Source organism: Gadus morhua, chromosome 15, assembly GCF_902167405.1.
Source record: "Gadus morhua chromosome 15, gadMor3.0, whole genome shotgun sequence".
Lineage (NCBI taxonomy): Eukaryota > Metazoa > Chordata > Actinopteri > Gadiformes > Gadidae > Gadus > Gadus morhua.
The window spans coordinates 27,956,679-27,983,590 of record NC_044062.1 but is presented as its reverse complement, the minus strand read 5'-3'; the positions used below and the strand labels follow the sequence as shown (position 1 = coordinate 27,983,590).

The 26,912-nt window shown below is 40.0% G+C and overlaps 1 protein-coding gene across 1 annotated transcript; it reads right to left on the bottom strand.

Annotated features, from left to right (window-relative positions):
- On the bottom strand, positions 1–22,391 carry LOC115559946 (B-cadherin). Its single transcript, XM_030379164.1, has 18 exons — positions 21,879–22,391; positions 21,151–21,262; positions 7,304–7,392; positions 7,011–7,226; positions 6,731–6,856; positions 6,428–6,571; positions 6,194–6,344; positions 5,423–5,595; positions 5,186–5,314; positions 4,297–4,482; positions 3,910–4,154; positions 3,652–3,794; positions 3,457–3,548; positions 3,168–3,300; positions 2,716–2,937; positions 1,344–1,474; positions 1,052–1,198; positions 1–714 (listed from the first exon to the last, which is right to left on the bottom strand). The coding sequence occupies exons 1-18, from the start codon at positions 21,927–21,929 to the stop codon at positions 502–504; spliced, it is 2,703 nt and encodes a 900-aa protein (XP_030235024.1). The 5' UTR covers positions 21,930–22,391; the 3' UTR covers positions 1–501.
- Between the last annotated feature and the right edge of the window lie 4,521 nt (positions 22,392–26,912).

Here is a 26,912-nt window from a genome sequence, read left to right as displayed (position 1 = left end):
GACATTCTCAGATTAGCATAATATTTTTTTATTTCGGCTTGATTACACCAACAAACCTTGCAAGTCAATTTATTCAAAACATTCCCCGTAATGTCCCCTTTACTTTAGTCATCCTATCTACCTAGTGGAAATACATCCTAGGAAAATAAGGAATATATAAAACTCAAAATTCTATTTGCAATTTAAAAAAGCTTTAAAAAAAAAAAGGTTCTTACAGAACATCAATGATGTCATTACTTAAAAAATGAAAAAAGTACAAGCTACGATATAAAATGTTAAAGCCAACTTAAGAGAAAAATATTAAATCAGTGCAAGCAAATAAGAATTGAAAAGAAAACACAGGATAGATCAACAGTGTATCAAAAGGTGCAGAATTATCTAGTTCATAGCTCAGATAAAATTATGTACACCATTCTTTGTGATAGGTTGCCCTTCCATATACTTGATTTTTTTTGTATTTGCTTTGTCCAACAAGACCAGCCAAGCCTGCCGTTGAGGAATTTACAGCATATCATCCTCTCCTCCTCCGTACATGTCTGCTAGCTTCTTAAAGCGAGGACCCCATTCCCCGAGGCAGTCGTAATCCTGGTCCCCACTGCTTGAGGAGTTGAGGGACGACAGGGAGCCAGCATCAGAACCTTTACCCTCGTCATCGAATACAAGGAGGGAGTCATAGGGGGGCGCCAGCGGGTCGTTGTCTGCTGCCGTCAGGTTCTGAAGAGGGCATACAATATAGTGGGGGCCATTGCATTATTACATTCAAACAGAGAGATCACCATTTGCTTGACAAATAGAACAGTAGCATACAGTGGAGTTAAACTTTTTTTCCCCATTCACTATGACCAGCTATAAGCTTGATATGACAAGTTAGCTAGAAGCATAGGAAAGGCCAGATTTGGGTGTTGACATTTTCTGTGAAACTCAAGTAAATTACACCAACCGATACATTAAGTAACTTGCTTTGATGCAAGACCTCAGTGATTTTATAAAGCATTGTATTTGAAGAATCATCATGAAATGAAATGACACTTAATATCACAAATTGACTCACATCATCAATAAATTTTCCAATGTCTTCAGGATTGGCAGGCCGAGGTCGATACTCGGCTTTAGGCATGAAGCACGGCATGACGTCATTCCGGAAGACCTCAGGGCGGTTGTCCAGACCACGATGGAGCACACTCAGATCATAATAATCCTGAAAGAAAAAATAGAAGTCAAACCACAGCAGGTAAACTTATATAATAAATGCAACAGAAGTAAAAACAGCCATCCTAAACAACAATTACATCACCACATTTAAACAAATTTCTTTATCAATTGATCCAATATCGGGACTGTACCTGGTCGTCCTCTCCCCCCCCTTCTTCATCATAGTAGTAAATGTTGTCCCTGATGTCCTCATTTGGTAGTAAAGGCTCCTTTTGCTCTCCACCTCTGCGTCTAATGAATATTAGCAGCAGCAATACCAGCACTGCAGAGATAAAACAGTCGTCTTATTAGATCAGATGGGCAAGTTGCTGAATTAACTTTTCAATCAGTAATAGCATCACAGTGCCATCATCATTATTCAGCAAAGGATGTGTCTTGACATGTATAGCTATACATTAATATAACTAAGCCCGGTCCACAGTATTACATCATTGTAAAAATTCAGAACATTTAACCAATGTTGGTGCCAGAGCTGAAAAGGAAATTGCCATGAGAGCCAGCAAGTTATATTGTGGTCCAAAAGTGCAGTCCCCTCCTCACCCTTGAAGCTTCCAGAAAGATACTTAACCCATTTAAGGATTTTTTGAGGGCTGGCCTCATGGTGAATCAGTTGACCAAACTGAAGTACCCCGATGACTTCATGTTTATTAATAATTGGAGCCCAAATAGACCAAAAAAAAAAAATCATGGCATAATGGGAAATGCGTATTTAGCTTTTGGCTGTTTTGTTTTAAAGGGTAATTCCGGTGTAAAATGGATTTGGGATATATTTTGTATGATAACAAGTTGAAGCGTTCGTTTTGGAGCACAAAAAACAAATAAAGGCTTTCTTCAGTTGGCTGTTTTTAGCCAATTCCATCAAAACACTATAAACTTGGAACGATGGGGCCACTCGTTATCGTAAAAACAAAATCGCTATTTTTAACCACTTAAAGGCTAAAAGTAGCCCGACACTTCTTTGGTAGTAAAATAAGGGTCTTAACATATAAAGCGAGGCATTGAGAACTTTGTAAGTGTACAGATTGTTTATTAAAAAGGACATTTTATACACACAATACCATCAGTAGATCACCCGTCGACGCCATTTCTCAAAGTTCTCAATGCCTCGTTTTATATGTTAAGACCCTTATTATAATACCAAAGAAGGGTCGGGCAACTTTTAGCCTTTTAAGTGGTTTAAAATAGCGATTTAGTTTTTACCATAACCAGTGCCCCCATCGTTCCATGTTGATAGCGTTTTGATAGAGTCGGCTAAAAACAGCCATCTGAAGAAATTGTCTATATACGGTATTCTATTTTATGCTACAAAACAAACGTTTCAGCTTGTTATCATACAGAACATATCCCAAATCCATTTTAGACCGGAATTTCCCTTTAAGGGGATGTCAGCAAGTGTCGTTACACAAAATAAATGTAAAAAAAAAAGAGCTAAAGAATAGCCAATTTAAATCACGGGTTGAAGAAACGTTTTGTGACGATGTCTTATTTTATAAACAAACTTACATAGCAGCAGCAGAACAGCTCCCAATATTCCTAGGATGACCGGCAGACCAATGGCTCCCTCACGGATCCCACCTTTGCAGGTCACCTCATTTCCTGTACAGTCGCAAACTGTGGCCATGACAATGTTGTCTTGATCTAGACCATGGTTATCTGCCACTCTCAGGACTACATTGTAGTCTCCCTTGGGAAGGTCCCTGATTAATGTCAGGATTATCCCTGTTCCTAGATTAAAGAAAGAGGGAAGGATGAGAAAAATAAGTCTAGACACCATCATTTTAATGATTTTTAAGCTGTGAACAGGGTCTGTCCCATAAATATAATGGATTATGTTCAAATGTCAAGAGCTACTTCACGTATCCATTAATCATGGTAGATTAACAGTTCACTATAATACCCCATACCATTACAATTATTTCAACATTTATGTCCCTGCAAAAAGTAGAAGTACAAACTTGTGCCATCCATCGTAGCAGTCCAGTTATTCTTGGACATGCCCATTAGTGATACAGTGTAGGGTGCAGCAAAGTCTGGCCCATCGGCGTCTGTCACAGAGAGCAGCTGAGGGGCAGAATCCTTATTGCAAACCTGAAGAAGGTAGAAAACATGTGCTTAATAACACACACACACACACACACACACACACACACACACACACACACACACACACACACACACACACACACACACACACACACACACACACACACACACACACACACACACACACACACACACACACACCTTAATGATGCGCTCATTGATTGAAGGGATGTTGTCGTTAACATCTTCTAGTTCAATTTCCAGGGTTCCTGTACCAGTGGCTGGAGAAACATCTTAAAAAGAAAAAGAAATCAAATGCATCATAAACCCTAAAATTAAATTGTACTTTCCACCAATATTTCCTAATCATAATGAATCTTTAAAATTCCTACATACCATCATCATATGCCATTATCAGGGCAGTGTATTTGCCGTCTTGAACGTATTGGCTCTCTCTGTCCATGCCATTCTTCACTTTAATCAAACCCGTGTCCGGGTTCACACTGAGCCACCGCGCTGGGTCTTTCATAATCTTGTACCTGGATATACAGAGTGAAAAGTGACATGCAAATGCTTCATGATCCAATAAAAAAAAAAAGTGGTTGTTTGAGAAGTGGCAAGTAATCATTAAATTAACTAAAGATTTTAACTTACGTGACTTTCTGACTGCGTTCAGTGTCAGGGTCGGTTGCGGTGTACGTGACAATGTCACTGGCAACTGCAAGATCTTCCTTCCTCTTCACAACCTGAATGGGTGGGCTAAACACAGGAGCCTCATTCACATCTCCTACAGAAACCACCACCGTGGCAGTGGCTGTCGGAAGGCGGATGGCAAAGGGAATTTCGTTTTCAACGGTCACAAGCAGCGTGTAGGTCTTGGTCATCTCATAGTCCAGACCCTAAATAGAGGTTTTGATTAGTTGATTCAAATGAAGAGATTTGTATCGGTGTATATATGTATATATTGGTACATTTTAACGTATTTGGTAGTATAGTGTACAGAACATTTTCTGTACACGATACTACAAAATTCAACCCCACCTTCACAGTTGTAATGATTCCTTCTTGCTTGCCAGTTCCGGTTTCCACGGCGAATTGGCCATTCTTATCTCCAGCAACAATTTTAAACTTTGCATTCCAGGCCGGAGAATTATGCTCGTCCCCATCCGTCACAGACATCCTCACAACCTGCGCTCCCACTTTGTTTTCTGGTACATTGGCATTATACTGTGCATTTTTGAACAGAAAGAACGATAAAGGAAAATAAAATTTAACCATATAAACCATTAAATAATGATGTAATTCAATTTTGCCCAATATGTGGATTGGAACTGAATGGATAGCCTGGAATTGTCCAGTTTGCTTAATCATCTTAGGGGTTAATTTGGGTTTGGGTCCGTCATAATTTCTGACCCATGAAGATCTGTACGGGGGGGTTGGGCTGACTGCTAAAACCTGAACAGGGATCGCGTCTATGAACAACACTTTAACGCCATTGTTTCTGCGTTTAGGGTTTCATTTAACACCACTATAAATGGACCAGGGATTGTCCCAGTCGTTCCAGTCCACAACTCCCCCTAATTTCTGAACAATCAGGGCATTTTCTATGATCCCCCTCAATCTCCCTTTTTCGGGAAAACCCCTGAATACTAGACATTCACATTACAAAGTCAATAAGCCTATTAGCCATGTGCTTTATCTTGGAGGGCACTGGGCAATGACAATTTACCATAATTCTCAGAATTGGATCAAATGGTTTTCTCAAGCAAGACTTAAAGCAGTTAAGCCTCGATTAAGTCTCACAAGAGGCGAGTTGAAGTCAAGTCAGAGTCTCCAAGCGGTTTGATACTGACATGTCACGAGCCGAAAATCAATAACAGAAATGGGTCTGGTTCTATGAAGAATGAAAGGTCTTCACACATGTACTTGCCTGAGCCATCTCAAAGACCGGGGCGTTGTCGTTACTATCAGTAACTGTGAGGTGAACATGCCCTGTAACAGTCAGGCCGTCTCCTTTCATGTCTGCAGCTTCTACTTCCAGAGTGTACTTTGGGTATTTCTGCAGAAAAATATACAGATTGAAGTCCATTTTCAATAAAATAATTGTGCATATGGAAACCTTTCTGCTTTAAATGACTGCCGTGAATAAATGAATACAAATCCGTACCTCTCTGTCGAGCCCTTGCTGCTTGACTCTGATGACTCCACTAACAGGGTTTATGTCAAACAAATTATCATTGGGCAACTTTGGTTCCTGGCTCAGAATTTTATAGTGGACTAAAGAATTATCTGAATTTGGGTCGTCCAGATCGTCGGCTTTGATTGTAATCACTTCAAAGTCTGCAAGGGATAAACCGAAAGAATGGATTTACAAAAACATGAAGCGCTCCAGTTGTAGTAGGTGGTCACATCTAGAAAACAATGTAGATGTAGAGTAGAGCTGCAACGATAAGTCGATTAATCGACCCCCCCCCCCCGACAATTAATCAATTCAAATTTTAATAAATCAATTGTTCAAATAATTTATCAAGTACAAATACGATTTGCTGCTTAATGCTTCAGTTCAATTTAAATGTTTCGTACATGGATAATCATATGAACCATAGCATAGTGCGGGTAGTCAGATAAAGCACTTTTTATAGACTAAATGAATCCCAAAAAATAATTACAAAAATCTACTATGAAGAGAAGCGTGTGTTGCAGAGATGGGCACAAAATATAAGCTTTCAATCATAAGCTGCAGTATTGATTTAAAATTCAAGTGCATTCATTCACTCTCCGTCTGTGTGTCAATGTCTGCATTAACCGATGTAAGTCGCTTTGGATAAAAGCGTCTGCTAAATGCACTAATTGTAATTAAGTCATCGGCAGGTTAATCTCAAATTGCAAGTCGACACATTCTATAGAAATGGTTTTGATTTCCTCTGTGTGGCATTACCTTTTGCTGAAGCCTCTGCAACTTCTCCGACATAGGGGTCTTGGGTGAAGACTGGTTTGTTGTCATTGGCGTCGAGGACATTTACAATGATGAGCATGGCTGCCTCAGCCGCAGCATTCACCATGCCCGCTACGTTGGCACTAGCGTTGAACTGCATAGATAAATATTGATTATTTTACATGCAGGGGTCGTGCATATTGACAAATTTTAATTTGGCCAGCAGGTTTTCCCTACTCTGTAATCGCTTCTCTTCTCCCGGTCTAGGGGCTGGGTCACATAAAGCTGGCCGGTGTTTTTGTCGATAGTGAAGAGGCCGTTTATTCCATCACCCGTAATCTTGTACTCCATTCTTGACTCTTTATCTTTATCAGAACGAATCTAAAAGGAAGATAATACATAGAAAACATTTTCTGAATGTTAATTCATCAAACATCAACTGAATAGTAATTCAATACCTTTCACTTGGGATTTCAATAAGGTTAAGTTATGAATCTTCACATGTAGTTCAAGTTAAAAAATAGCCTAACGTCATCTTACCTGAGCCACTAGTTTGGGGTAGGGCCCCCTATCATTCTCCAGAATGTTAAGAGGAGGGATAACCCAAGCTCTCTTCCGCCTCCTAGAAAACTTAAGAAGGTGCAAAACTGGCAGGTTTTGAATAACCTAAAAGGGGTTAAAGGATTCATGGTGAATTTAAAATAGGAGGGATGGAATTGCAAAAAAAATAAAATAATTAATGTTGAGAAATTGGCATCGCAAACAATGATATACATCTCAGAAAATGAACAGTTTTTTATGACTGGGACCACAAAGATACCTCTGTCTTATTGGAAGGGTCCACGTTTGCACTCTTCTGCAGTTCCTTTCCTGGATTCTGATGTGCCTGAATTTTCATGGGGTGACTTCCAGGGTGATGATGGCCGTTGCCATGGAGTTGCACCCTGATTATTGTACTAAATTTTTGCCCCTTAGAATTCAGGGAAGAGATGAGGAAGGCCCTTTTTCTTCCAAGCATGGTAGTTTCTCTCGTCACCTTCACAAAATACCACAATACACATTACTTCCAAACTAGGACAGAGGCTGTAATTATACATCTCAAAACACACTTACCATTAATGTTCCGTCCTGCTCGACATGGAAATGGCGGTCGCTGCTGCCGAATTTGAATCTTTTATTGGCCATGCAGTCCTCAAAACCAACTGAAATGTCAGCACAATAGAAGTTAACCTTTATACACTGCGTCTGAATAAATCCTGAGTCAAAACACAAGAAATAGGAGCAATGGTGAGAAATTAGCACCGAACCAAACGCTGGTCTCTTTTTACTACTACTCTTCACCACCAACAATGTAAGGCACATTCTTTAGATCAGATGTCATAGGTAGGGTGAAAGTGAGCTATTAATAGTTTGCATTGCTCAAGTGAACAGCTCTCTAACTTCCCAGAGTAGTGAGAGACAAGGGATGATGAATTTTGAATTCCTACGTACTTTTTTGGTTCCTACTGACTGTACAAAATGTCGACTGAAAAATGCATCGCGGCTGTAACTGGGCACCCAATGTTGTACGATCCAAGCCTTTTTCATTTCAGAGATCGCAACAAAAAGGCTCTGGCCTTGGCGGAGGTGTCACGCCTGGTTGGTTGGTCTGGTGTGTGAGTTATTGAAACGTTTGAGATTATTGTAAAATAGGCGCAATACATGCCTGCTAACCGAGATCCTAGCATAGTAATCTTCCTTGCTCTGAATGGGACGATATTGTTTTCAAATTACGAAAATACATACGTTGTGCAAAGGAATAATACGTTGTGCAAAGGAATAATGCACGCATGATAATGCATTAATAATGCATGGAGCAAACGTGTCACTTCAATGCATTTTAATAGAGGATAGACATCTGACAAATGACCATTTAGCAGATGCTTTTATCCAAAGCGACTTACAATAAGTACATTTGTCATAAGAAGTGAAACAATATATCGCTGTCAATGACAGTGATAATGACAGCTGTGTTTTCTGTTGTGTGTTCAATAGTTAATGAATGCAACATCCATAGGGATTTGGATACAAAGTGATGATAAGCGGGAGTATTTATAGAAAATATTTGCGATCTAGAACGTTCGTATTTAAGAGGGAATCATTTTAATTTGCTCTCCATACCACCAATCTAACCAAACAATCGCGTGTATTCATGCTTTAAACAAAAACACGTTTTTGAAATCGTCACATACACAAACTAATCGATAAGACGAGGGATAAATGACAAGGGATATATCTCTTGTCTTTTATCCTTCTATTCCCACCATTCCCCACAATTCACGGAGCCTGAGGTGAATCATTTTTAATTAAATAGTCTAGATAGATAGCCTAGTCAAGTCTTTATTAATACCAAATGACACAAATTGTCAGGAATTAATTTAGGTGATTCGGCTCACTCAGGACAGTAGCCTACAAGACCACATAGAACAAGGGAGACAAGTCTGACTGGACATACACAAAATACATCACATTAAAACTAGACAGATTTGATAGATAGACAGATTGGCCTAGATAGATAAATATGTTCCATTATTTCCCTTGCGGAGCCAGCCAGTCCTCATATGCAAATTTTTGGAGTTTAATATATATATATATTAAACTCCAAATAAATATAAATATATATATATATATATATATATATATATATATATATATATATATATATATATATATATATATATATATATATATATATATATGAGGGGAATCACTGACCTACTTGCTGTCGAAGCACTTTATCCAACAAGCAAAACCGTCTCTGCAATATGGCCAAAGTGTATGGGAGTTCACTCTTTCATATGGCTGTCTGTACTAAAAGCATAAGGCTCCTTTAAAGGTCCCATGACATGAAAATCTCACTGAGGTTTTCTAACATAAATATGAGTTCCCCTAGCCTGCCTATGGTCCCCCAGTGGCTAAAACGTGCGTTTGGTGTAAAATAAGCACTAGCTGTTCTGCTCGGAGGCTCAAGTGCGCTGATTTGGAATGTCTGTGTTTAGGACGTCATCAAGCTCCTCCCCTTACTCTGCCTGGCCCGCCCAGAGACGTTGGCCCACCAATGAGACTCGACCGTGCGAGCGCCACATGTGTGTGTGTGAATACACACACTGTAACGCAAGTGTTTCTTGTTGGCTCTTTGACGTGTCTTGTATTTCCACAACAAGACTGTTGTGGGGATTATCTGAGCCATGGTTGAGAAAGAATTGGGGGAAAGGAACTTTGGCTTTGACTCGCTGAAGTACATGAACTGGGACATGCCGCCGGTTGCCGCGAGGCACCATCGCCCGGCAGCGGGCAGCCGGCAGCAGGCAGCAGGCAGCGCGCGGTTCAGTCGACTTCAGGTTGATGTGAAAGTGGAAGAACCAGAGACGTCGCAGAACCTGACAAAGTCGTTTGTGATTCATAATATCGTCTGGAGGCGCACACATCTTTTGGCCGTGATAATATGCATGATATGATATAGATATCTATGTATTATATGATATTATTTAGATATAGAGCTCCAGGACTGTAACGCAAGCTTTGTACACTTCCTTGTTATTTGGATAACCGCTGCCCGACAACGATCCCTTTCTCCTCCTTGTCGCGGTTCAGTCTACTTCACATTGATGTGGACGTTGAAGAACCAGGAACGTCGGAGAACCCAACGCGGTCGTTTGAGATTCATAATATCGGCTCACAGCTTTTGGCCGTGATAATATATATTATATGATAGATATATGTAGCCGTGTTACAGAACACGGCTAAAGGCTGTGTGCGCCTCGCCATTGCGATACATCCACTGTAAACAGAGCGCATGGTACCGTGGCTGCAAGCTGCTCAGGGCCACACCCCCACCCTCATCCTTGACCCGCCTCGCTCCTCCTCATTTACATTATAGCTACAGACACCAAAACAGCGCATTTGGGGGAAGCTCAATGTGCGACTGGCTCGGAGTGGCTATAACTCTGCACCACGGCTGAATTTCGGGAACGTCTTTGAATACTGCGTTAGTTGCCCACTAATCTCTATATTAAAGAATACATAAAATAGCATGTCATGGGACCTTTAAATGCATCTGCAAAATTGAAATGTATGTCATGAGCGACAAAAGCGAACAGAAATATTCACAGCGATACTTTATGAGCGAACAAAGCGTCTTTGCAGCGCAATTCGCTTTTGGTGTGAATGCGCAGTTATAGTGGTTCCGTGTAGTGAGAAAAACTGAATTGGCCACAGCATTAAGGTCGTGTAACACAGCAACCGAGCTAAAATACCCATTTCCCGAGGGTTTTTCTAAGTACCAGTAGCCTTACCAAAGTTGGCCTTCAAAAGTTGGCCTTCTATTTTAACGTCACATCGTTACTTTAAAGAGGTTCATTCATAATAAATGCTACATCTGGCCTGGATGAATGAATTGTTTAATGCACAAGTAGGAAAAGTCCATTGCACACTAGGGGAAAAGCAACTCAACGCAATGACTAAGAGAATCGTATAACAAGAAATGTAAATTTAAGATGTTTGTGTGTTGGGAGATATTTTATTAGAAATTAATGTTTCTTAGCGTTCTAGCCGAAAATTGCTAGTGTGAGCCCGCCAAACTGTGAGAAAGTTCGAATTCGAACACCGATGTGTTCTTTTTTTCGTGACGTCCTGCCTTTTACTCTTTCGAAGTAAGGATCAACAGGCGGCACAGCATTAAAGAGAGGGTCAAGCTTCCTCGATACTTAAAGTATAAGACAAACTTCATATACAACATAGCTCGGCCCCACCAAAAACACGGCCTTGAGTGTGGCTCCCGCCACTAGAGGCGTAAATCTCTTCGATTCAGCGGCTTATATAACGGTGTGGCTAATCTATGGATCTTTACATCTAACGGCCACTAGGGGACCTCCTAAATCCATGGATTTTACAGGTTACCATGCACCAACTTTAACTCGATGGGCTCTATGACCGGTCCGCGCCCCCCGACATTTAAGCGGCGGGCTCCAGCGCGGCTTATATATATATATATACACATTCAATTTAGCTGCTGCGGCTTATACTCCGTTGCGCCTTATAGTGCGGAAAATACGGTAAATCGATTCATCAGACAACGATAAGATATTTGCCGATATCAAAAGTCTGCCGCGATACGATTTCGATTTGGTTCAGGAGCATGCGATTGATATGAGACAATATCATATGCCCATTCAACACAACCTCTTACATTCCCATCAACTCAATTATAATTTCTTCATTTTATTTCTTTGCTTTTATTTATATATTTAAAACAAATATAATACATTTTTAATGCAAATAATAAAGTGCCACATTGCATTTAAGTGCAAAAGGTTTTTTTATGGCTTAAATTAATGAGCCTGTAATGAGCTTTCATTTTGAACAGACCATTCCAACCTATCTGTGTGGATAGTTTCCTTCTAAAAACAAAACATCCCTCGGAATCATCTTGGCTGTTAAAATAAGCCGTTTGTGTTGCCAGATTGGGCAACTTTTCCCACCTAATTTGGCTCCTTATAATCGTTAGACTGGAAAAACTGGAAATCTGGCAACACAAACCGAAACTAGACATCTTCGCGCTCACATGTGCTTGCTGTTTGCCTCGTTTTACGGATGAACGGATACGAGCGGCTAGGTGCACTTGCAGAGAAATAGTTTCACAAACACCAGCGCAAGGAGATTGTCAAAATAAAAGCGTATAATACAGCGATATGCATCGATGTTTGGGCGTTGCAGTGTTTCCCCTAGAATTTTTTTTAGGCCCGGTGGTAAGAGCTGATGGTGTGATTTGTTATACATTTTTCACGGGATGCTAGAGTATTTGTTGGTTATTTCCAAATAAAACACTTGCTTAGCCATCACAAGTTGGTTAAGTTATGGACATATAAAGAACGAGGCTAGTGTTTCGCGGGGGCGGTAAAAATGTCCATGGTAACGGCGGGCTGAACCAATCAGACGTCGCATTTACGCGATCGGTTCATGGTATAGTTCTTCTGCCGGAGAATAAACAGTGTTTTTCTAAAAACAAAGTTGATTTAATATAAACTAATTTCATGTACAGGAGCATAAAGCACCAATACATATTGAGATAGCTGGTGGTGAGCTTGGATGGTTATGATATTATGGCTAATAATAATAATAATAAAAAAAAAAAAGTTTTTTTTTTTCATTTTTTTTTTTTTCATTTTTTTTTTTTTTCTCTTTTTCATTTCTTTTCATTTTTTTGGCCGGTTGTTGGCCTGGCGGGGGCGCTCGTTGGCCTGGCGGCCCGCCAGGCCTGAACAATGGTAGGGGAAACACTGGGCGTTGCATCGATGCAGTTGGCTCTAGGGCTGCAACTAACGATTATTTTAATAATCGATTAATCTGTCGATTATTTTTTCGATTAATCGATGAATCGGATAGAAAAAAATAGAAAAACGTATTCAAAAACTGAACATTACTTCAAATTCACAGTGCAGACTGAAGTGTAAAAACACCAGGTTATTGCTCCAACGTCCTGGAACTATTAAAAGTATGATATACTTTTATATGTATATAAGGGATGTCCATGGTTAACCAGTCAAACCGATTGATACCATTTTCGAGACTCCTTGAAATAGAACTTGTAATATTATTATTATTATTATTATCATTATTTATTTTTTTCTGCTGCATTTGAACGCATCAATCATATTACTGGGCCGTCCTGAACACATCACATTTGAAAATGTTTGTGACCATTGGTCAGTTTTTTTTTTTAAGCTAACTGATCTATATCCTGCCGATTTTAACATGGATTTAAAAACTGCATTACTATTTTTAACTGATGGGACTTTCTACATCGACCGGTTTGTGTGATTACTACCGCTGCTTTGAATGACTTGATGCACGCGGTGCCGACTCCGAGCCCGTCTGCACAACATCTGCAGCAGCAGCAGCTGACCGAGTTTTCGGTTGGACTAGACGGATACTGAGTTGAAGGAGTTTTCTTAACCCAAAGACAGTGAAGGTACAACACTTTTATGTAGGCCTACAGTCCAGTTTTAAGATATGACCAAAATACAAGCTGTGGTCGCTCACACTAAGTGAGTGCACCCTAATAGGGTGCACTCACACTAGGCCATCTGGCCGTTATCACACCTAACCATGCTCAAATCTGCCAGTGTGAGTGTGGCCAGTCTGGCCAGGCCAGGCCAATTTGGCCACTTGGGAGAGGTGTGCTGCTACGGTACGGGCCGCTACGGTACAGATGCGCACACGCACGGCTACGCAAACTGAGCTGGATGACGTATAGTCCATGCGACGACCACGGACATAATAAAGGAGACGAGCCTTCATTCCCATTAAACAGTAAACATCGTGTCAAGCGGTTCAACTGTTGGTGTGCTCTCTGTGTTGTTGTCCATTGTTGTTACAACTCTGACTGGCGGCAGACTTTATTAGGGTACATGCAGCGGACGCTTGGTGATGACGTGTTACGACGTGATGACGTATGTACAAGAGCCTACCGTGGCCAGGCCACAGTTGCAACGGTCAACGGCCATGGCCAGATTGCCTAGTGTGAGTGCAGGCCAGAGAACAATGGGGCCATTTGAGCACGGTTAGGTGTGAAACAGCAAACGGCCAGGTGGCCTAGCTCGCTGTGGGCGTGCATGAACCTTGAACCAACCTGTCGGCGGCTGGCTGTAAACAGTGCGGCGCCTATGAGTAACTTATTAATCAAATTCGTTGCGAACGCATTTAGTAATAGATTTTTATCGATTCGTTGTTGCTGCCCTAGTTGGATCGTTCACCAATCAATCGATGTATGGATCATAACACCCCTACCCTCCAGCCTTTCACTTTGCATTGAAAGCCTGCGCTCACGGGACAAGGGATTTTAAGGCTCGAGGTGATCACCACACGTGTAACCGAACAGACCCACCGAACGCGTGGCAACACCCCAACTCTCTAATGGTAACCCCGAAAAAAAAGAAAAAAAAACACTGGTCCGTATGGTGCGCCTCTACACTGATCGTCCATCGCATGGACGAATGTGTGCCGCATGTGAAGCTCATTTGTATAAAGTAAAGTCCAACATTTTTAACTCCCTCAACACGCCCACGCCAGCCGTCCAAGACCCCCAGTCCCCACACGAGATTGCATCCAGCGCTAGGTGAATGGGAGGCAACGGCTACACTTGATGCAGGACAAAAATATATAACTTCCTTTATGTAGCACAATTTCTGGCCTGTATCCGAATACAGATAATATTTAAAGTCACAACAAGTAAACGTGAATAACATTTCTGGCTATTCTCCCCGTGTCTTGTAGGCTGAAATCACCAGACCAATAGTGTGAACCTCTGGGTTCATTTATGATTCATAAATCAACATGCAAAGACCAAAGGGCTTCTGGACGCAATTGGATGGACCTACAACCAATCAGAGCGAGGGAAATGTTTGACACATCAGTGTTAACCATCTTGGTAGTTTATGAAAGTGCTCCACTTTACAGTCATGGTATCACCCATATTACTAACCCATTAATAATAATTTTCAGAGAACGAAGGTTTAAACTTATTTTCAAACATTACAAATGTTGTTCCGGAGTTATACATTGAAAAAAGTTTCCATGACATTGATTTATTAAAGAATGATAACCCACTTTTTTTTTTTTCACTAGATTTTAAAAATGAAACTACATTGTAATTGAACCCTATAAATACACAGGATATTTTGGTGAAAGGACATGGCATAAGCTCATCTTCATTAGGCTATTTAGGTGTAGCGTTTTTCACCAGTGAGATTGTTGTCATAAAATGCTGTACGTCTTAAAATAGCCATAAATTGACTGTCAATTAATTCCTCAAGACCAGCTTTTACCCTGCCATTAGATGCTTAGTAAGGAACAAGCATGAATAACTGATTCAATTAATATAAAAGGGTTATATCATTATACTTTGGGAAAAAATATTTTCACTAAATGCTCTTTATGAACATACCAGAAAACCTACAGGTTACTTTCACACATAAAAGTAAATCACAGTGCAAACTACTTCAAATGTATACTTAACCAGCATATTACCATTATATACAAAATCAACTAAGAAAAATGAAGGCGAGACACGGCAGGCAAAATCATCGATTTTTCAGTCACTGGTCAATTTTGATATTTTGGGCTATTTTGCACCATTAACATGTAATGTTTCGCACAAAAGAAAAAAGAATGTCAAAACGAAACATTTAGGTGTTTGTTTTATTATAGTTTGTCAACTTGCGCCTCTGAATTTTACAGAAGATTCACCAAACGTTTGCTTTATTACGCACCGTTTCAAATACAGCCGGTCTCTGTCATATGTGTTCCGTGGTATCATTGGAAAGCACTCGATCTGCTGCACAACATAAAACTGATATCTGATTGGCTGGACTCGATTTCCGACCGGACGATTGGTTCGAATGTATCACGTGGTATGCTCTCAAGCTTGGTTGGCTTTTGCCATAAGAATCTTTAAAAGCCGTTTTCTCAAAATGAGTTTTTCCTCACACGCCAAGCAAGGAATCTCCACTTCTGTAGCACCTACATGCACCAAACTTTAGAATCTTATTCTCAGCTATTATATGAAGATTTTTACAGTGGGATTTGTTGATATATCATTCTTGGCCTGATTTACATGACATTTTATGCATAAAAATAGGGCGGCAATACATTTTTTTAAGGCATTGGCAGTATTTTCTGATTAACTGGATAACGAAAGGAGATATCCATAATCCCCTTTGTAAATATTTTTCTATTTAATATAGCAACAACATGAAAAAATAATTTTGAGCCTGGCTTTTTCCAATGGTCCGATTCTTCGTTTCAAAATGTATGCATATTTGCGCATATTTTATTAGATATAGCCTAATTAGCATATCTTAACATACAATTACAGAAAACTTTCAATGCGTTTTCTTCTTCTAATCATGTGGCTAATCAACCGGTAAAGTTTCATAAAGATATCTGTAAGTTAAAAAAAAAATCGTATTCACCTGCCGTGTCTCGCCTTAAGTTTGACATTGAAGGAACACACTACTAGGATTACTATCTTTTAGTTTCCTTCAGTAGGCCTACCTTGTAAAAGCATATGCCAGTTCTGGATCTCATCATTTCACTTAGCTGTTGACTAAGGAGGCAGAATCCTGGAATTAACTTTTTTTGTTGTTGAATATGCTGTGGTCCCAGACGAACCGGCTTTGTTTGCTCTAGCCTCACTCCCGTTTTGACCGATTTCCGACTGACAATGCCTGGGTCAGGCCAATCACAAAGGTGTATCTAACATGTGGGAAGTTCAACTTTATGCCGGTAAAGAGGAGCGTCTAGGGGAGCACAAGAATTTTGATAAACCACCAAGATGAATGCTATTGATGACGCTAGGGCCCGACCGATTCATCGGCCTGCCGATTTAATTGGCCGATTATAGCCTTTTTGAAAATAATCAACATCTGCCTAAAAGACGCCGATTATTATTTTTTATTTTTTAATATTATCATTATATATTTTTTTAGAAAGGTTATCCTACAGAGTGCGCTCCTACTCGCCTTGCTAACCAACAACTTTAACTGGAGTAAAAAAATAGGAGATTGAATTTTACCGTACAACATGAAAGCACGCTCGCTCAAGGCAGCTGCGCGCTCACCTCACCAATGTACACAAGACGCGTTGTTTGAGCATGTTGTGCCCGTTTTTCTTTCCCAGGTCCCAGGCCATGTTAATTTGTTATACTGTAGACTCTAACGGTGAGACCATACTGCTCAGCGCGCACGTGTTAGTCACTGCTCACGAGCGCAGCACATTGGGAGTTATTTATTTATTTTACATTACACTAATTTTTTACTGTAAATGTATTCTAAAACACTCAAAGGTTCTGCATTCAATTCACATTCGTCAAAAGTGTTTAAAGTATATTTAAGGTATGAAAAACTACGTTTTATATGCTTTTCTTAGTTTGTTATTAATCGGCCGATTAAATCGTAATCGTAATTTTTCTCTGAAAATAATCGGCATCGGCACTCAAAAATCAATTGCTCTGATTATCGTAGGTCTATCGTGACCAGAGGCATTTGTGTGTGCCTTATTTAATGCCTCATTGAGATTGAAAACTAACCGAGAGGGTCCAGACAGACGGACACAAATAGGAAACCGTAGCCTTGTGCTACATAGCCATTGACGCCTCCTTTCTGTTGGTCAGTATTTACTTAAAGGCTTAGACTAGATGACCAACAATGGCTTGTTTTGGAGGCCTCTGTCGTCTGTTTCCGTGTGAGAGGAGTTACAGGTCCAACAGGTTTCTACAGATCTTCTTAATGGATCAACAACTTATTGTAAACTTAAGTGAAAAAGTAAACAATTTGTTCCTCCCTATATATAACTCCCTAGAGATAATTTAACAGCAAAGATTCAATTGGTTTATTAGAACTAATTTGCTACAAAAGTTGACATTCACAATCAAACAATTTTTCAATTTAGGGTGGTTTTCAGGGTTGGTAGTAGTCTTAAAAAATAGAAAATAACACTACAGCAGTGTGTACAAAGAAGCTTATGACAAAATGTACACACAAGGAACAGCAGATGAAATTCAATAATGTTGCAAGCAACCATTAGTTATTCATGTTTCTGGAGGAACATCAATACTAACACATGAAGAATTTAAAATTCCATTAGTGACCATGCATTATACCATTCTAGTGTTTGAGGAAACCGGTGCTGTGGTGGCGAGCCGAGTGGGTTCCCGTTACATTAAGATACATACAAGAACATGTAACAGATGCATTGCAACATTGACATTAGGGATGGGCCGATGGTCGATTCCATCGCCTATCGATGACAGATGGTTTCCATTGCGATCGTCTCAAGTTGCAAATGAAAAGGTGATTTTTTTACTCTTTGTAATTGTTTTTTATTGCCAGAATAACAGCGCTGTGGTGTGCCGTGTTGGCTAATTACAGCTTAAAAAGCCCCGCAAATTGTAATTGAAGCTAACTGGCACAGGTGGAAACACACTCTGTAGAGCCGACCTCACGTATTCACTCACTGAGAGGAGAGGGCAGGGGCTCACAACCTACCGGTCTGCTTGCACGGCGAAGTGACATCACATTCCGCTGCATGTCACCCAGAAAAACTGATGGTCGCTCATCTATGTGTGTGTGTTTATGTGCGTCTGTGTGTGTGTGTGTGTTAAGACAATGGTGGAGCCATTGCGTGTGTGTCTAAGCCGCGTCAACATGGACTGTTCTGATCTGATTAGATTTTCAAACGGAATAGATCTATTACTATCATGCAATCCGAATGTACTGTATATATGGCATTTACAAAAGTGGTAAGCATACGTCGGCATGTCTCGCGTACAACAGTAATGTTGGTCTGGACTTATATGATATGCAAGGGATACATTATATTATACATTATCCCGCTTATTACACGGCTCCTTGCCAAAATGAAACAATATCTTCACACGTTGCGTCTTTTTACAATTACCATTCGTAGTGTTGATCAGCAGAGAAGTAGTCAGCCGAAGACGTTGACATCGCTTAGCAACCGGACATGCTAGGGTTGATAAGTTACCGGGACATGGAATTCTATTCCGATCAGAGAATTGTATTCCGATTGAGGCGTATATATGATAATTTTTTATTCTGATTGAGCTGTTCTTCCACTTCTAATTGGATCAAAAGTGTCCATAAACGCGGCTATGTGGCGGATCTATTGCGTGTGTGTGTGTTGGGGCTTTGACTTCGAACTTCGTGATTCGAATATAATTCGAATATCAAAAAAATAAATCAAAATTCGAACGAATATTAGGCAGCCCTTAATATTAGAACCTGTTATGGGCAGGCCAAGAGGGAGAACCCATGCAGTCTATTCATAATATTGTAATGACCACGGAAGAGGCAATGAATGAAGTATTGATTAGACAGCGATTTATTAGAAACATAATAAACCGTTGGAACACGCAAGACCGGTAACCATAGCAATGCCTGTAAACAAACCTCGCAAAGCCCAATCCAGGGCTGATTCCGAATACTCATACTTATAGTATGCATTTTGTAGTACGCCAAAAATATAGCGCGTCCGAATGCTCAGTATGCATTGTGTAGTATGGAAAACGTTTCCGAATAGGTACTACCGCCACAGTATACCACGGTAGGTCACTACGTTACCAGACTACGAGTCTGGTAACGAACGAAGAAGAGATGGCTGACCCGACACTACCAACAGCGGCTTAGAAAGACGTCATAGAAAGCGGCGAAAAAAAGAGAGACATTAAAAAGAGTAAAAAAAGTAAAGTAAATAATTAAGTAAAAAGAGACATTTTTAATTTAATAGCAACGATGACAAGACGGAAAACAGGTAACTTATCAAGGTAATTTTGCCGGCATCCGAGGGGAGACAAGTCATCTCCAAACATCCGGTGGAGTTACGGCGGTGTTCGGAAGAGTTCAGAGGCGTTCTACGCATAGCTGTAGACCGTTCTAGGCGTTCTACGCATAGCTGTAGACCGTACTACACTGTCAAGTGTAGTACGGTCAAGTAGTAGACACTGAACATAAATAGTATGTACTACGTATTCGGATTCAGCCCAGGTATTACTGAAGGCATTTAATGGTCAAAATATTATTAATAAATATTCGAATATATTCGAATTCTAATATTAATAAACAAACAAACTTTGAATATGATTTTTGGCCAAAAGTCAAAGCCCTAGTGTGTGTGTGTGTGTGTGTGTGTGTACATGAATGTCCTCACGCTCTGGCGTCAAAGAAAATCAATGAGAGCAACTGAAAACTATGCCGTAAGAAACTGAAACGGTGATTCTGAAAAAGTATTAAAGCTATCGAAATTTCGCTTAGATATTATTGAAGATACAAGTGTGTAGATTTGTTCATTGGTTTGAAAAATGAATTGGTTACAATGTGTTGAACTGTCAGAGGTTGACCAGATGGCTTCAATGAAACCAACTGAAAGTAGTAGAAAGGAGTAGTTGCATCCTGCGTTACATGAAACGGCGATATTGATGACCCCCTTGATAATAGTTAAGAAAAAATGAGAAAATAAACAGCAATTTTATAATGTAATAAATCAGCTTTAAAAAAAGTGAATGAGCAGAGTTAGCTGCATCCGTCGTTCCATGAAACGGGGATATTGACGACCACGACCACCCCTCCCCCCCAGGTATCACTATTGAGACACACCGACTGTCATCATTAAAGCACCTCCGGCACCGACGTAGCGAAACTTAAACCAGCGGAGGATCACGCTGAAGACCATCCAAAAATAAAAGGGCAATTTTACAATGTGATAAATCAGCGACCCAACCCCCCCCGCCGATAGTATCGACAATCGGCGATCACTAGGGAGCGCATCGGACGATGGAAACTTGTAGACGATCGACCAACCTTAGTTGACATGCTTTAATGAAACACCCATTTGCTACTTTTTACACTGAGGTCCTTTCCACTGTAAATTTATTTCAATTATAACATTATTATTTTTCTGCATTGTATTGGAGAATTCACCAATTAATCAAAATGAGTGTAATTGTGTTCACAAGAAGAGTTTAAAGCAACAGGATACTTGTCTATAAAATATATTGGTATATTTGATTTAAAATCAAATTAGGAGGCATTACTCATCCCTGATATGAGAGCATCAAACCAAGCCTGGAGGTTGATGGGTGTTCTTCCAGGTCATAAAAAAATTAAAAATATTTTTAAATTTTTATTGAGACTGGCCACCCATGTGGCTACGCCCCTGTTGTTGAGCCATAAAACTAGCAATACACCACTCCCCTGTCTTTAGCTAAGTGCACCACATTAGTCGTATGGAATTATTTCCAACTAAAGTATAGTAGTTGAACTGGGTCTATATTTTAGGTAGGCCCCGGCCCAGTTACATACGTATGTACTCAAGAATCATGACGGCATATTGAAAACCATTGTTACCTTTTCCAAGAACATGTCCGCTATGAAGATGTCTTCTGTCTACTTGGAAAAGGTTCGAATCCTTCTTGAAACCAGGCACACATTTTTGCTTTTCAGGAGTTGATGCCCAAGCCTGTAGAAGAAAAGACGCACACGTTCAGGGGAATAAGTTATTCTGGAACATATCTCTGATGGTTTGAGGAGAGATCATTGTAGCCCAGGATGGTCCAGGAGGCACACGATATTTCAACATGTAGCCTGTGTAATGTTTTTCAACATTTATGTTACGTGTTTCAACATGTATGTATAGTGTTTCAAATGTAATTTAATGTAGGCCTATGTATGTAATGTACTTCAATATGTATGCAATGTAGTCTCATAGGCCTGTAAGGACGTGATGAGGTTTATTTGGTTCCCAATGTTTTCACATATTCCACTGAAATATCGATTAAGCTGAGATATAAAACTAGTTACACTACAATACATGACTAGTTAAACTAGTATACTAGAATACACGACTACATTCGTTTGTAACGCAGATTCTCACTCCAAAAAACCGAAATAACAAAAAGGTCTGCGAGCAATATGGAAAATGTAATACGTCTAATAGGCCGAGGCTATATTATTTTAATGTTTATGAATTTAAAACTTAAACTGGACAGCGTCAAATGTAAAAGTACGAAGTAGGGCGTAGGCCGCACAGAGGAATGGCGACGCGGAGCTCACGCAAAAGTCAGAGGAAATCTCACCTGGACGAAGACGAGGAGAAGTCCAACTCCAAGCCACAAAACCAGGCCCATTGGTCTTAAAATATCCTGTGTTCAGAATTCAACTGAATTCAATCGAACTAAATCAATCCGTCGAGGAGGCTGCTCTTTGTTAGTTTAGTTTCCTTGTGTTCGTAGCAGACGGTAGTATTTCGCCGACCGAAGCAGCAGGACAAGTTGTTGAGCAGGTATGATCGGAAAGTGACGTCACGTCCACAGGTGCGCAGATGCCGCCCCTTCTCGTCCGCCCTCCAAATATGGGCAACCGCAGGCTGGCCGTCACACGAAACCAGAACAGTCTGCTAGTGCAAACAAGGAAATAAATAAAAATAATTTGCAAAACCCTAGTGGGTATTTCGAATCCAGTTTGTACGTGCTATCTGATCAACTAGAATAGAGTCGGCGTCTAGTGTTAATAATAAGTCCATAATAAGCACAGTGCCTCAACGTCGGCTGGGTTGTGCAACTTCCCTATCGAGAGCTCCTTTCTGGAAGTGCTTGAATCAATAGTCTCTGTCTCTCTCTCCCCCACACGCACGCACGCACACACAAAATCCGTTGTGAGTCAGTTTGCTGTTACATTTTAACTTTTAACTTGCTTCTAACGGTGGCTTACGGATACATATATTTTTCTATAGGCTATTTAGCACTATCCCATAGGTAGCTCAAAGACGTGTTGAATTCTGGTAAATAGGCCTATCAGAAGGACAGTTTCTCTTCTGTTTATTCATTTTGATCTTATCGTCTTTCTGCGTTTCTCATTGATCACAAGTCACACCAGTTGAGTCATATCCTGCATTGTCACTGCTTTCATCATCAATAAAAACAACGAACGTTTCACAAAGTCCTGCCACTTTAAAAAAAACAACTTAAACATATGTTGAAATAGGCAGGCCTATAGGCCTATAGTAAGTGAATAATATTAAAAGTGCATATGTGGTTAGCTTATTCGGTTAAAGGTGGCAAGGTTTCCAATAATGCTAGACTTGTTAAATTAAGGTGTTAGAAATGGTTGCATTAAGACTATTGTGGATAGAAGAGACACGCTGCATTACCATTAAACGTTTACAGAAAGCTATTACATTGGCGACCGATTTCAGATAGTATCAAAAACATGCAATAACATGGGACAATTTCAAGAAACAATTTGTATCGACTCCCTACCTAAAGTCGCATTCAAGCAGAACATTTATTTATAGAGCATCATTTATGAAAAATATTGTTAAGATGAACAGTCATCTCTGTCCTCGTACAAAAAGATCGGCAACTGATTTTTCTACAATAGTTTAATTGTAGAAAAAAATCTGCCATAGCGGAATCTCGGTCCCATTTCAAAAGTTTGGTCATTATATGTTTCAAATTGTCTTTCTGTGTGTCCGCACTGGGACAGAGGGACAAGTCGAATCCAAACTGGTTTCGGGACCTCGCTGTGGATCTGTTTCGAGGGGGCTTCCCCTGAGAAACACGACCACACCACATACACGACCCGACTCATCGACAGTATTATGACGTCACAGCGCTGGCTGGGGAGACAATGGCTGTTTCCCAAAGTGAAGGCTGCAGCCTTGCTAGGACGCGTCCTTGCTAGACGCGTCCTACGGAGATGAGACTAGAGTGCTAGCTCGAGTGCTTCCTAGCGTTTGTAACGTCTGACTTTGGGAACGACTTGGTAGTGTGGAAGCGCTTCCGCTTCCGCTTTTTAATACTGCGTGTCCTCTTGTAAACACATGTGCGCTTATGAATAAAACATGGCAGCAATCAAGCTGATCGATATTTATTTGACTTTTGTCTGTTATGAATGCGGTCATGTCTCCTTCGCATGGAGCCTCTTTGCGGAAGTCACAAAAGCGAAAATCGAATTGTCTTTATTAAAAGGAAAATCCATTCAATTTTTATAAAACTAAGTGAAATTGTCTGAGAACTTAATTCATGCATCACATTTAGCCTACAGTACGGTTGATTACTATTATGCAGGGGGAAAAAGACAAAGAAAGAGATGATAAACGTGTATTTATTTGGATATATTATTTAACTGATCTGATTCATTCATTCATATATGCCTACAATCTACCAGTGCTTTGAACACATAAGTATATCATATAAAATACAATTATATACGTTCATTAAAAATTACAAACATTGCAAATGATCGGTTGTGCATTAATTTTACAACATTGGATAGTGGCACTATCCCTTCCACCGGTAAACAAATGTTTGTGCGCCACCCTCAGGCGCACAAAAGCCTCCGTTTGCTGGGCTGACCCTAAAAAAAACGATTCAACACAAACATAAATAGGTATACATAAATAATGTAATCTTGTGAGCGAGTAAATTGACATTGGTGACAGTGGTGTTTATCACCAGCTACGTCCATGCAAAATATAGCAACGTATCATTAAGTTGCAAAAACGTTTGAAAAGTGGCACAGGTCTTTAGGCTTGATTATTTGCATTAACATGATGAATCTATAAAAAGCAATACGGCACAAAATATTTCTGAAAACTAATATAACTTCACTTCATCTGAACGTGTACTGCTCTGCCATTTTCAAGAACCCGCCCAGTGAACGCAGAGGATTGTGGGTAGTTTTGGCTCGTCTAGGATGCAGCGATGCATCCTTGAAAAATCTCGGAATTCTCAAAAACGAAGGACCCGAAAAGGGGGCGTATTTCGAGTGTCCTCAACATTGGAACAGTGCTTGTCGGCGTTCTATGACGTAGCGTCCTTAAAAGGGCGGCCGTTGAGCATGCTTCCTTGACATTGGGAAACAGCCCATGGACATAAAAAGATACCAAACAGGGCAACCATTATCCAACTCCGTCATCTTGCTGTGTTGTTGTATGGAAGTAGCCTGGCTCCGCCCGCCTAAGTACTTCCGCTCAATTTGAATTTCCCTTCTGTACAAATGAAATGAAATGAAGTGAAGTACGAGAGTCTGGTAGAACCAGGCTAGTATGGACGCATATATGTAGCAAAATTAAAATGGCAATGCAATTTGCAATTTGCAATTCAATATGTCATTAATGCAATTGACAATTCATTATGCAATTTTAGAATGTAATTTGTAAATACGTTGTTCAAAGTGTATTTTATTATGCAAAGTGACAATGCAATCCTCAATTAAATTTGCAAAAGTTATAACAATAAAAATAGAATAAAATTTTGTCAAATTCTTTGAGTTCCTTTATTGAAATTGAAAAGCTATAGCGTCCCCGTGATTACAATCCACTTCGCCACGCTCCTTATGTTGCGATATTCAAATGTCATTTCAATCCGCAAAACGAACGCTTTGCAAAAGATTTGGCAAAACGGAATCCAAAACGAGCAAGGTACGTTTTATTACTCTGTTTTCTGGGAATAATTTACGCAAGCAGAAACCAAAAACCAGCCGTTTTTTCGTTTTTTCGTTTTGTCCAAAAAAACGAAAATCTAAATTTCAGTTTGTTTATTCGTTTTATGGTTCTTCTTACCAAAACGAGTTTACCACTCAATATCTGATTTCCGCTGGTGGGGGGATCCTCTTATTGGCTAGCGTGCTTCATTGCCCTGTGCTCTTCATAATAAAAGTTCTTCCGTTTGATAATGTCGACAAAAATATTACTGTATTATAGACACTAGCAGACACAGAGGACCACACCACCCACAGTCAAGACTGACACGGCTTCAAATAACAATACTAGTAATCATAATCATTTGAAAATGAGAACTTATGAAGTTATGATGACTTCAGTGCAGTTGATGTTTAGCCACAGTTAATACATGCAGAGCAGACCTGCGATCGCTGGCTGCTGATTTCCTCACAGCCTGAGAGCTATGAGGAATACAAGTGATCACAACACATTTCTGACAGCTGAAAATTGCGCATTTGTTGACCTTTATCCATTTAAAGTAAACAAATTATTTTTTCTTGTTGAAAGACATTTTATATTGTTTTCATATTATTATTTACTGATGGTGTTTACAGAATGCGAGTGCGTGTTATATTGTAAGCGAGGCTGAGTGTGCCTATGAATATAGGCTACTGTGAGTTTTTTAAGGTGCTGTACAAGCAAATCATATTGTCTACTCTGTACAGTGACAGGGAGTGTAAAGTAACCTACTTCATTCAATATCGAATAGGCTACTGTAGCCTACACTATGTACATATGGTTTTGCTCATGGCAGTTGTGACAGTCATTTTAACTTGTCAGCAGGCATGCTTCACTCATTCCAGGATGCATTATGCGTTGTCCTATAGCCTACTTGGAACATGTTTTGGAATGGATGTATAGAAATTTGCTCATAACAGGCCAGCTGGAATACAAAGCAAACTCTTTGTATTCCAGCTGTTTTTTTTGTGATGTTTAATGATGTTTCAATGTTGCGTTGGTAATGTGTTAGACAGCTTAGATATTCTTAGATGTTTTGTTAACCTGATTCCTATCCCATTCTGTTTAAGTAAAAGTGTGCTGCTGCTGCAAAATCTCTGTGCTTTTGTTTTTTTCTTTTCTTTAATGTGTTTGGAAATGACTTTTAATGATGTTAACTAGATCTCATAACTGGCCTAAACACATAAAAATGTGTATATACCCTATACCGTTTGGTTATAAGACCTCTATGAGAATCTCTATTCATGTAGTCAGTCAATGATCAAACTAGTAGCATGAATATGAATTACAGTCCAAGCGGGTTAGGCAAGGCAAGGCAATTTTATTTTTATAGCCCGTTTTTACAAACAGTTTGTCTCAAAGGGCTTTACATAGCATGAGCATCATAACAACTTCCTCTTCCCTTAAACCCTCACATTGACTGAGTAAAAACTCCCAGGAAAACCAAGGGGAAAAATTGCAGTTGGTTCAGACTGGGGGTGGAGCTGTGGAGAATATATGGAAACACAGAGAGACTGCGGGACGCCAAGGCCAAACTACAAGGTGCGAAAGGTGAGGGGGGGGGGGGGGGGCTAACTCTCTGACCCATGGGGAGAGCAGGTTCCACAATAAAGGAGCCCAGTAACTGAAGGTCTACTTCCCAGTCTGT

Coding starts and splice junctions, on each gene's coding strand:
- LOC115559946 (XM_030379164.1), bottom strand. CDS start 21,929: ATGGGCCTGGTTTTGTGGCTTGGAGTTGGACTTCTCCTCGTCTTCGTC. Junction 6,572..6,730: donor ACCCCAAACTAGTGGCTCAG/GTAAGATGACGT, acceptor TCTTCCTTTTAG/ATTCGTTCTGATAAAGATAA. Junction 3,301..3,456: donor TCAATGAGCGCATCATTAAG/GTGTGTGTGTGT, acceptor TACCTTCTTCAG/GTTTGCAATAAGGATTCTGC.